At 38.3% G+C, this 11,289-nt stretch overlaps 1 protein-coding gene across 1 annotated transcript; it reads right to left on the minus strand.

Annotated features, from left to right (window-relative positions):
- Positions 1–6,454: 6,454 nt before the first annotated feature.
- Positions 6,455–9,320, minus strand: LOC108376035 (retinitis pigmentosa 1-like 1 protein). The gene is made up of 2 exons (XM_017632209.1): positions 9,251–9,320; positions 6,455–8,954 (listed from the first exon to the last, which is right to left on the minus strand). The coding sequence occupies exon 2, from the start codon at positions 8,951–8,953 to the stop codon at positions 7,697–7,699; it is 1,257 nt and encodes a 418-aa protein (XP_017487698.1). The 5' UTR covers position 8,954; positions 9,251–9,320; the 3' UTR covers positions 6,455–7,696.
- Positions 9,321–11,289: the final 1,969 nt, after the last annotated feature.

Consider the following 11,289-nt stretch of genomic DNA (forward strand, 5'->3'; position numbering starts at 1 on the left):
CTAGTGAACTCGCATGGCGTCAAAACGCCAACATTTAATTAAATTTTTTTAACAGGTGAAACCCTATTCAAAAACCTCTACAAATATTCCTAATGATTAATCTAAACCATTTCTCAGTGATGAGAGGTCTCGCATGGTGTCGGTTTTCATTTCATGAAATTTCAAATGTCCCTGTAACTTCAAAAAATAAAACCTGTGTACATCTATGTAGAGTCCCAGTTCTTTAATTTGACTTCTCATTTTGGAAATTCGAAATAACGGTGCAGATGTGATGACCTTCCAAAACAATAGATGGCAACTCTAATTTAAAATATCATCAGCCTATAATTTTCTTAAAACTCTTTCGTTTGACGCTAATACTTCGATACTTCATTTATGTATCCTTCGTATAGGCAAAATAAATTCTACTTATCAAATAGGTGGCAACCCTATTCAAAATATTTCCAAACTACTACCTTCTTAAACTTCTTTTGTATGACACCCATATAGCGATACCTTATTCACTTACCAAATTCCTTTAATAAATATTAAATTACATTTTTTTAACATGTGGCAACCCTGCTATAAGTAATTATAAAGCCTTTTCGAAACCATTTCCATTGATACCCATATTTAATAATTGATTTAACTTTTTAATTAATTTGAGCTTAATTTCTTAACAGGTGGCAACTTTTTTCGAAAAAGTAAAACGTTCTTGAACATCCACACTCTAAGCCATTTAATTTGAGGTACTTTCGAAAATCGACCGGACGGTGCGAATCTGACGGCATTGATTAGTAAATAACTTGAGTTTAATTATCAGGTGGCAACTCTTTTCGAAAAAATAAAACCAGTTTGCACATCTAAAGGCCAAGCGCTTTAATTTGACACCCCATTTTTGAAAATCGAACGAACGGTGCAGATCTTTTATGCTGCACAAAAAATGCCTTCGCGTATTATATGTATATATAGATGACCTTAAGTAGGAAAATCTATATATATATATATATATATATATATATGGTTTTTTGCGTTCCTGTACTTCTGGACATTTTTCCGAAATGATTTGTTTGCTGTAAATTTGTTTTGTACTGATTGTCAATGTGCGTTTCGCCAGGGGGGTTTCGAAACGAAAGCGGAACCACGGGTGTGACGACCCCGGGGCCCCATTCAAAGGCTACCAGTCCTGAGTTGGTGGAGGCTCAACTGGTAGAAGTCTACGGCTTTCGAAAGTCTTACCAGAGACTTTAATCTGGTACCACGAGGAACAGAACGCCCCCGGACTGTGTACGATTAGAAAAATGGTGAAAACGAGGTTGAATGAATAATGGAAAATGAAGGTAAATGTTGGAAAAACGGTGGAAAAATTGGTGGAAAACCGTGGGAAAAATTTATGAAGATGGTGATGCAAGTAGAGCACCTCGAGCCGTTGTGAAAGTTGAGCGAACTGAGTCACCTCTCCTGGTTAGAGGAGGCTGCTCACGAGCGTGGCGAGTAAGACGTGTGAGACGAGCAAGATGAAGGCAGAGGGTATGAAGTGTGCATATTGAAATGGGGATGAATGTGGAGTGAAGTAGTCGTGTAAGTCGTGCTAGTGTAAGTCGAGCCAGTTAAGTGGGTCAAGGTGAGTCGAGCCGGTCGAGAAAATCTCGCCGGTGAGCATTACTCCGGTCTTTCCATGGTTACGGCCCCTTCGGGAATACCGTGGTGGCTGTGGTCAACCACCTAAATGCGGGTAGAAACAGAAATGGTTCAATGTGGAGTTGCATTGCAACCGAATCTCGTAATCCAGAGAACGTCAGAGGTTTAGGTAGGCCTCGGCGTTACCAAGGTGGTAAGTGTGTCCACCACACACTGCCAATTGGTACTCAAGTGCTTGTATTTCAGGGCAGTGGTTAAGGCAAAAATTGATCCGCTGTGCTAAATGCGGGCACCGTGATGCTAAGCCTTGCTGGCAGGGAATAACGATAAACCCTACACACAGCTGTCAATGCACGTATAATTTGTTATTGTAATTTCTGCGAACACCACTTTGTATAAATTCGCCTTGGCGGGCCATAAACATAGCCAGCTTCCTGGTTTTCTATGATCTTTGGCTATATTTTTAATTCTGTCAAACTGGTACTCTGGCTATATTGCAGTGTATCACTCTTGTCTGAATTTTGGTTAAGGTTTTTATAATTACACTGGTTAACAAAAAAAAGTTTCTGGATATTGAACCAAACCTCTATATCCCTGTTATTCGACGCGCTGAATGCGAATCCGGGGTATGTTAGTCTCCATCACGTCAGAAAAATTTTTTTAATAAAACTGAAAATTCATATATATGGGGTTTTCGACTCGCTGAGCCCGAATCTGAGGTCTGTTGATGTTTAACCTGTAGTTCGTGTTAAGCAGATATTGAGAAACTGGCCCTAAGTTAGCAAAACAAGTATGTTTTCATATAAATGCAGTATTTTTTAAAACCACATTCCATTTTTGGAGTTCATAAAAACGTAAAATACTGCAAAAAAAGTGTAGATCCCAGCGTTATGCATACTTCATGCATTCGATACGTCCTTCGCAGTTTACGTACAGTTCATGTTCCGTTTACTAGGGCCGTCATTGAGTAGGAAAGCTTTTATCCGAGCCTTTCTACTTTTTTCATTGAATTTATCTATTCATTTGGGCGATCCTTAGGCCAACGCTCATCGCATTGCTCATAGGGTTTTTAATAGGCTACACGTTTATATAGCCAGAATTTAGTGAGCTCTTAAGTCGAACAAGGCGAAGTGGCCTCAACAAAGCTCCCTCTCTTTCGGTCGTGTTCCTTCTTGATTACTGAATTTCGTTCATGGGTTGCTCACCTTTGTTGCATCAATAAAAATAACAGCCTTGAACTTCTATCGCAACGTTCCAATAGATAGAGGTGAAAAAAATACAGGCGACATGTTGAAGTTATTAATCTATGAATACTTCTCAGAACATGAAATTCGTATAAAATATCGTTTAAATATTCTCTCTAGCAAATAATATATAAACATTTTTTTTTCTTTCTTTTTATCTATTGGCAGCTCCGGAAGTGTTGCGTGGTGAGCCCTACGGGCACGCTATCGATTGGTGGTCACTAGGCATACTCATCTGCCAAATGCTCATCCGAACGGTAAGTACTCATCATATTCGCGTTGGCAATAAGTCATTTAAGTCTGAAAATCTGTTCAAAGATCCGATCAAAGATTTGTTTATGAATCCTGATGGTCATATTTGGAATGGGCAGCTGTCACATGGCCCCCCTTATTATGAGTGCATTTGATGGTTATCGAAGATTGAATGCGAAATTCGTATTATGAGCAATGCAACCGTGTCGAACACCCTTATTCTAGAACCCGAATTTTCGTAGTTCGTAATTCGTAGCTACGTTACGAAAAACGAAAAATCGACATGCTGCATGACTCTTGCTGAAAAATGTGCAGCATCAGTTCTTTTTCGAAGTCAGCTGTATGAAGGAAAACAAAGTGGAAAGGAATTAAAAAAGCACTCATCATGTGCTTGTTTATAGTAAAATTAGTTGACTTTAAATATTTTGAGGAAAATTATGGATTCTGATGCATTTGCAGCAGTGGAGTAAGAGCGCGCTATAGCAATGGACTCGCAAAGGTATGCGGAGCTGCCGGGCAAAGTAACCATGGGCGCATCCATGTCAGCTTCTGGTTGAATTGTTGAACCACAAGCCAGAACTCCTCCTATGCCTGAAGAACTGGTTCTCAATCCAGTTAATGCAATAACCGCTTCCAGCCCATTGAAAACATGCATTTTGTTAGGTCCACCACCTGTTGCGTTTGCTTCTGCCTTCTCCGCGCTTAGGGATTGTAACCCTTACTAAGTTGAATTCTCCTTTCTGTGTTGCCGGAGAAGAGGGACTTCCGCATGTCAAAGGCATACAACATTTCTTGTGCATATCAGAGTATTTTTGCGCAGAACCCACATAGAAAACGGAAAAATTGTTTTTGTTTTGTTTTATAATTTTTGGGAATATTTGTTCATGTGAAATTCGCGATAGGGCCGAATAACTTATATAATAGGGAATTAGATGTAGCCTTATCAAAATGTAGAATTCAGAACTTTACATTAAGAATGAGAGGGGCAGAAAGATGAAGAAAGCTGGATCATTTCAACTTCCAGATCGTTTATCATTAGGGTGAACTGTGCAAGAAAAGTTCGTGTCTTAAGTCTTTCGTTGACTTTATTTACATAATTATGTTTCATAGAGCTGTAGCAAACGGTATGTATTCGTTACTGAATAAAGGGTACAACACTTGACTCTATGTACAGAATCTCTACTCACATAATAATCTAATAATCTCTTTACTCGCATTTTACGTACATATATGAGCAAATCTCACGAGTTGTTAAATTTTCCGACAAAAACGTGTTTTTGGTCAAAAATGGTGGTTCACCTATCTTAGAAAATGCATTATCTTCAGTCTTGTATAAAGAACAAGATTCCATCGCGAAAATTGTATTGAAATGAAAACTTAAAAAAAACGGTATACCGAAAAAAGTAAAAATATCCACTCATGCTCAGATACCCGTGGCACTCCCTTATGTAACGTATACGACCCGCAGCACCATACGCAGTCATCTAACACGTTTACTCGCACGCCTTAACTTAAAAGCCATATTATTTAAAAGTGATTAAATATTTGCATTTAAGATTTTTACACAGTATTCCTTATGCACATACATATATATTTCTTTCTTTATGTGTATAACAATTTTAGATTGAATTCCGAGTTTGCCAATATTTATTACAGTAAAACCGTTGTTTAATTCCAACACTGAGACACTAGCCTTATTCCACTAGATTCGTTCGTTCTTGTAATGATTAGGTAATTTTTAAGCAAAATTGATAATTTTTTTCTTTATTTATCAAGTTTGGTAATTTGGTAGGAAGTGGCGCCTAAGCTAAGCGCCTTTGATAGAAATACCTGGTAATCCTGCAAGTTTCGCAAGGCGAAAGTTGTTCCAGCGTTCCTTGGTCACTAGAATGTTGTGATCCTTAACAAACTGCTACCGCTGCTATATCTACCGTGTCCTTTCCCCGAAGGTTTTGGGTGGTCGTACCTTTCTCTGTCAGTTCGTCTGCTTTGCACTCTGCACTCTGTTTACATGTGAGTCGAATGCTTTCCTTAAAGCGTTGAATTTTTGATATATTTTCTTGTCACATGTTTACATACTGTGGTCGAACATTATACCGCACCACATTTTGACAAGTTTCATATATTTTTTTTTTTATAATTTAATTTTGGTTATTATTTTAATAAAAATATAGTTCTTTCTTTATTAGAACTGGTGTAAATTCAAATTTCAAGCTTTGTTCAATATTAAAAAAAAAAAATCAACAAACTTTCGTAAAAATTTTAGTTGAATGGAGCGCTGATTGCCTTAATTTTTTTTGGTTCAAAGTTGAAACTATGTAAATATAAATAAATTTAAAATGCAGACATGCATTTTTTTGTAATTGATTAGGTTGCCCAATTTAGCAGAATTTCTGTAATTGATCGAACTATTCAATTAAACGAGAATCGGTAAATTGTTTCCTTGTTTAATTGAACCAAAAATTGTGCAATTTTTGAAGTGCAACTAAGCGGGGAATACTGTAATTCCCATTTAAGCGTACTTGGGAGCAAAACTACGAGAGCGACATTTAGTGTCGAACATACCTTTTGTTTTCGGTCCCTGGTTATAAGAACTGTTATGTCTCTCGCTACCTAAGGATAGAAACGAGGTAAGTCCATTTTCTGAAAATGTTCCAGAGAAACATAAAATCGTCTTTTTGCTATGTTTTTAGCCGAGCTCTCTGCCAATTTTCGGCATCTACAGTCGGCTCTTAACTTATGATATCGCACACCGATATCTAAAGTGCGATCAACTAAAAAAAAAAGGATCAGTCCAGCGCCTTCGTCTTGTCGCGCAGGCTGTGTCGGATCCACAGCGGCTAAACTAAAACGTAGAATACGTGATAATAATAAGAGCATATTCAGGTTAAAAACTGTGTGATTTGATGTGCCAATTTTTAACTTTTAAAAATTTTAAATTTTCCATATGTATATTGGTCGGTTGGCCCTCATTGTGCGATTTTCCGCCTGCGCGTTAGATGAAAGTCTGTGTGTTTGTGCAAGGACTTTTGAATTATTCCCGGACATGCCAATGCCAAGAAAGTAGTCACCACCATAAACCTGTAATTCGTCTACATTAGTGCAGCTCCTTAACTATTTGCTATGCCGTCTCTTCCCTAAAATAAATAAATAACAATATGCATGTTGATTTTTATTGTTTTTTTATTATTTTTTATCCAAAAATGTCAGTCTATATAAAAATCGTACAAATACATCTAATTCATATGTATGTATGGTATGGTATGTATGTATATGTAGGTGTTATGTAGTCACCAACGTATTTTGTTTGCTATCCCATACACATCCGAATTGAGTGCGTCTCCAACAACATTTCAATTACACCAAAGTGCGTTTTTGTTCGAAATGTAATTGAAAGTCGCAGCCACCATAAAAGCGCATAGATAATTGAAGACCAAAAAAAAAACTTGAAAACTTGCAAGTGCCAGCAGAAATTTTTCATAAAATTAAAACGTACATATATATAATTTATAAAATTAAACGTAATTGATCCACAATATTATCTAACGTTTGTATGTATGTATGTATGTATGTTGGTGTATCGTATTATTATTTAAAATATTGTATGTAGATATATTTATTTTTATTGAGCGGGTCGGATTGTCGGATTCTGCTGTCGAGTTGCTTTTCAATTCTGAATGCTAGGGTTATCGCCACACACGTACGTATCTACATAAATACGTGCGCATATGTATGTGTGCGTGTGTGCAATGTATTTCTTCTACCAATTCGGAGTGGCTAAAAAACTTAAAAGTAGTTTTGTGCAATAACTACTCGTACAATACTTATAACATCATTAAAATTAGATATTCCCTCGACTCTAACATCACCCTACAGCGTGTTGTATGTAGATTTAATTGTATGTTCTTTTTTTTTTAATTTAATTAAGCTTAGATGTTATTTTGATTTATGTAAATAATTTATGATATACACATACATATGTATGTATGTATGTAGTATGTATCATAATTACTTGTGTAAGTATTACTGCTTGTGTGTGCCATCTTCTTGGTTTGTCCTTACATTTGCTCCACTGTTAGCGATGTTAACCTTTGTTTCGGTATTTAATGCTGTTGAGGACTGGAATACCTCTGAATTTGCCGATGACAAATCTAGACGACGCTCAAGGCGATGTCTGCATCTGCGGTCGACGTCGTCAGTCAACGTGCCCGTTTGTCATCTCGGCATCTAACTGTTCTTGACTTGTATTGTTGTTTTATAACTGCCGTGTTTTTGTTATCACTGCCTATGTGGTACTAATGCTTGCCTTGTTTATTGTAAATATTAGTAATTCGGTCCCTCGTTTTGTCCGTTTTGTTGATTTAGTTTCTTTCTAAATAGTTTTTACAACTAAAATAACTAGCTAAATATTATTAAGAGCGTTGAGTTTGTGACCACTTTACGTCGGTCGTATTGTTTTTGCATAATCCATTCCCGATTAATGGCTGTCTTGAAGTGTTGTCAAATTATTATTTTATTTAAATTTTTTTTGTTTTTGTAAACTTATGGAGGGGAGGTATTTGATCTTATCATTTAGATGTCTAATCTGATTTGTCCTCCTTGGATTCGCTGCTTTCCTTTGATTCGGAAGAGCCGGATGAATCGGCGTTCTTGGATCCCTCAGATTTCTTGCTCTCGCTTGGTTTCTCAGCCTCAGTAATGGGTTTCTTTTCCTCCAATGTCTTGGGCTCGCTTTCTTTTACCTCGGGCTTGATTTCTTTTTGTTGCTCTTGCTGCAACTCAACTGGAGCAGGTGCGGCGGCTGCGGCTTCCTCCACTTTTTTGCCTTCTGGTACGGCGGGTGCGGCAATGGATAGTTGTGTTGGCTCCTCAGCCTTCAATGCCTTGGCGCTGCTCTCTTCACTTGCTTGTTGGAGAATGTCTCCGGCTGGCGCTTGCGCCGTTAGTGCCGCCTTCTCAGCAGCTGGCTCGGAGGCAGCAGCTTTCAATTGTTCCTTAACAGCTTCTGGTTGTTGTAATTTTTCAGTATCGGTGGGTTGTTCTGGCGCAGCATCGGCGGTGGAGACGGCAGCGAGTGCAGATTCTTCAGCGAGCAAGCTCTTAACTTCTGGCACTGCATCTACAACAGCTGGTGCAGCGGGCACACCCTTAGCGTCCACTTCGTTTACAGCTTCACCAACGCGTTCTTGACGTGCGGGAGTTTCCTCTTTTTTGGCCTCCAATAGAGCTGCATCAGTTGAGGCGAGCGCGGCCGCGGCAGCTGGGGCGGCATCAGTTTTCACCACGGGCGTTTCCTCAGCGGCAGAGAGTTCATCTTTTTTCTGTTCGGCTGGTACTGCTTCAGCAATGATGGTAGATTTGCCTTCAATGTTAGCTTGTTCCGCAAGAGCGATCAGAGGCTTAGTTTCCTCGGCCTGCTTCGGTTCCTCAGCGGCGGCAATGGCGACGCTAGCGGGTGCGGCAGCAACTACAGGCAGTGCCTTGGCCTCCTCCAGCGGATTGTCAGCGCGAGTCTGTTTGTCCTTCTTCTCGTCCTTCTTCTCGGCGGGCAAGCTTAGGCTCAATTCAGAATCGGGCGCGTTTAATGGAAGTTCTGCAGGTTTTTCCAGTTTTTTCTCCTCGATGGGTGTGGCGGCGGCGGCAGCAGGAGTTTCAGCAGCGCGCGACTCGATAGGCTTGACTGCATCGATAATCTTTTCCTCTGCCTTTTGCAAATCACCGATCTTTTCTTGGGTTTGTGGCGCCGCCTGCACTACCGGAGACACTTCCTCATCGGGCACGGGTAAAGCGAATGCGCTGACGAGCAGAGCAGAGAGGATGAATAATTGGAACTTCATACTGGAAAATAAGAAAAGAGGAAGATATATAGATAGGAGATTTCAAATAATCTTCCAACTTATTTTATTAACTACATACATACATATGTACATATGTATGCACACATATATTTTAGTACATACATACATATATACGAACTAGTTACGCAACTAAACTCTGCTTGTTGAATGAAAATGAAATGGCGCCTCTCAGGGCTTAATCAATTGCAAAGGTCAAATTAATGCAGCCCAAATAGATACTAAAGTAAGTACATATGTATGTATGTATGTATGTATGTACGTATGTATGCTGCTTACACAAGAAGATTGCTTTACAATTGAAAGTATGCAATAATTTTTACACGTTTTACACGCTGTATGTATTTTAGTATAGTCTTTTGTGTATTTTTATCAGTCTTTTCGTAAATCGTATGATAAATTTCCAACATGGACGGACGGACAACAGCTCGCTCTGCACGATGAATGCTTAATTCGATTGAATTGTCTGCGCCGCTTTTCAAATGACGGAAGCTTACAATTTAATCAACGAAATGTGTATGATGAAGCAACTAAAAGCCGGTGAGCGTAATCTGGAAGCATCCATTGTGCTCTGCTGCACTCACTACAGGGGCAAATACGAGTATGTTTGCACGAGAACGCCGTGACCACTAAATTTTTAATAAGCAAGTTCAACGTATGAATGGCGGATGGGACATGGGGCGTTCTTACTGATTCAGTTTCGTTCGTAAATCATGCACATACATATGTATGTATGTATGTATGTATGTAAGTATGTGGTATGTTAGGTTACGTTTTACTTTATTGTGCTAAAATGCGCCTACTTAATGGAAGCTAAAAGTTCCAGAATATTCTTCAGACTAGCTTAGGTGCTAATTATATAGCGAACTGCGGCCGTTGTCGCTTTTCGGAATACTCGAAGTGTTTTTATGTGCATAAATAAAATTATATAGTATGTTTATTTGGAGGTATTGCAAAAGTATGCTCGCTTCAAATTTTCGCACAGAATAAGTAATTGAAATTCAATAGTTTACTTTCAATTAATTTGATAGTTATGGTAAATAAACAATTCACACAATTGTTCTGATTACTTTATGTGATCATTCTTAAATCATAATACAAAGCGTTCAGTTTATTTGATGATCCGTTGAATTGAATAAATATTTACTACATACTTACATGTATGTACATTTATAGTTTTGTAAATATGTACATAATTTTTTATTATTTGTTTAGCAAACAATGAGTAGATAGGTGGATAGGTAGTTCATTGCCGACGATTTTACATTCATAAATACATACATATGTATTTTAACAAAAGGTAAATGTAGAGGAATATTGATAAATACCTAAAATAATTAATCAAAAAAGTTGCGAGTTTTCATATACCCAATTTGCCACAGAGCAAGGACGAGTCCGAATTGACGTCGTTACGACGTCGGCTTGGTAAAGTCGTTTGGCTGACCTCGAAATGACGTCGAAATGAAGTCGTTTTTTTACACAAAACGCAACGACATCTCGACTTTATTTTTTCATCGAATCGAAGTCGTTACGGCGTCGGCTTGGTAAAGTCGTTTGGCTGAACTCGAAATGACGTCGAAATGAAGTCGTTTTTTTTACACAAAACGCAACGTCATCTCGACTTTATTTTTTCATCGAATCGAAGTCGTTACGGCGTCGGCTTGGTAAAGTCGTTTGGCGTCGAAACGAAGTCGTTTTTTTTTCATACAAAACGCAACTTCGTTCCGACTTCGTTTTTTCTCAACGAATCTAATTCGATTCGACGTCGGCGTGGTGAATTCGTTTGGGTGAGCTCGAAACGACGTCAAATCGAATTAATTTTTTCCATATGAAATTTGTACTCTACATATTACACTAAAATTTAATGAGCTATAAAACTGCTTTATATTTTTTCATTTAATTCAGATCGAAAAGTTTGAAAATTTTCGGAAAGCTTGCTGATTTGTCGTTTTAAATAACGCACACAATTTTAAATTAGATTTATGTATATGATTTTTGTAAAAGATTTTGAGCATCATTTGGCGAATCGTTTTTGCGACCCGCCGGCTAGTCGATTTTACGACCCAACGGCGAATTGTGCTTTTCATCCGACGGAGATTCGTTGGCGAACGTCGCCGGCGAACAAATTGTTCACCATAACGAGTCGGAAACGACGTCGACACGAAGTCGTTTAGCAAATTGGGTAGGTACCAGGGTTGCCAATTCTCTTGAGACTAGTTCCCCAAAATTCCTGCAAAAATCCACTATTGTGAATGGAACAATTTTACAAAGCTTTTATTATGTTTCACCTGTGTGTAATCAAATCTTGCAATTAATTT

Source organism: Rhagoletis zephyria, unplaced genomic scaffold (genome assembly GCF_001687245.7).
Source record: "Rhagoletis zephyria isolate East Lansing unplaced genomic scaffold, Rhagoletis_zephyria_1.1 Rzeph_scaffold_09824, whole genome shotgun sequence".
NCBI lineage: Eukaryota > Metazoa > Arthropoda > Insecta > Diptera > Tephritidae > Rhagoletis > Rhagoletis zephyria.

Coding starts and splice junctions, on each gene's coding strand:
- LOC108376035 (XM_017632209.1), bottom strand. CDS start 8,953: ATGAAGTTCCAATTATTCATCCTCTCTGCTCTGCTCGTCAGCGCATTC.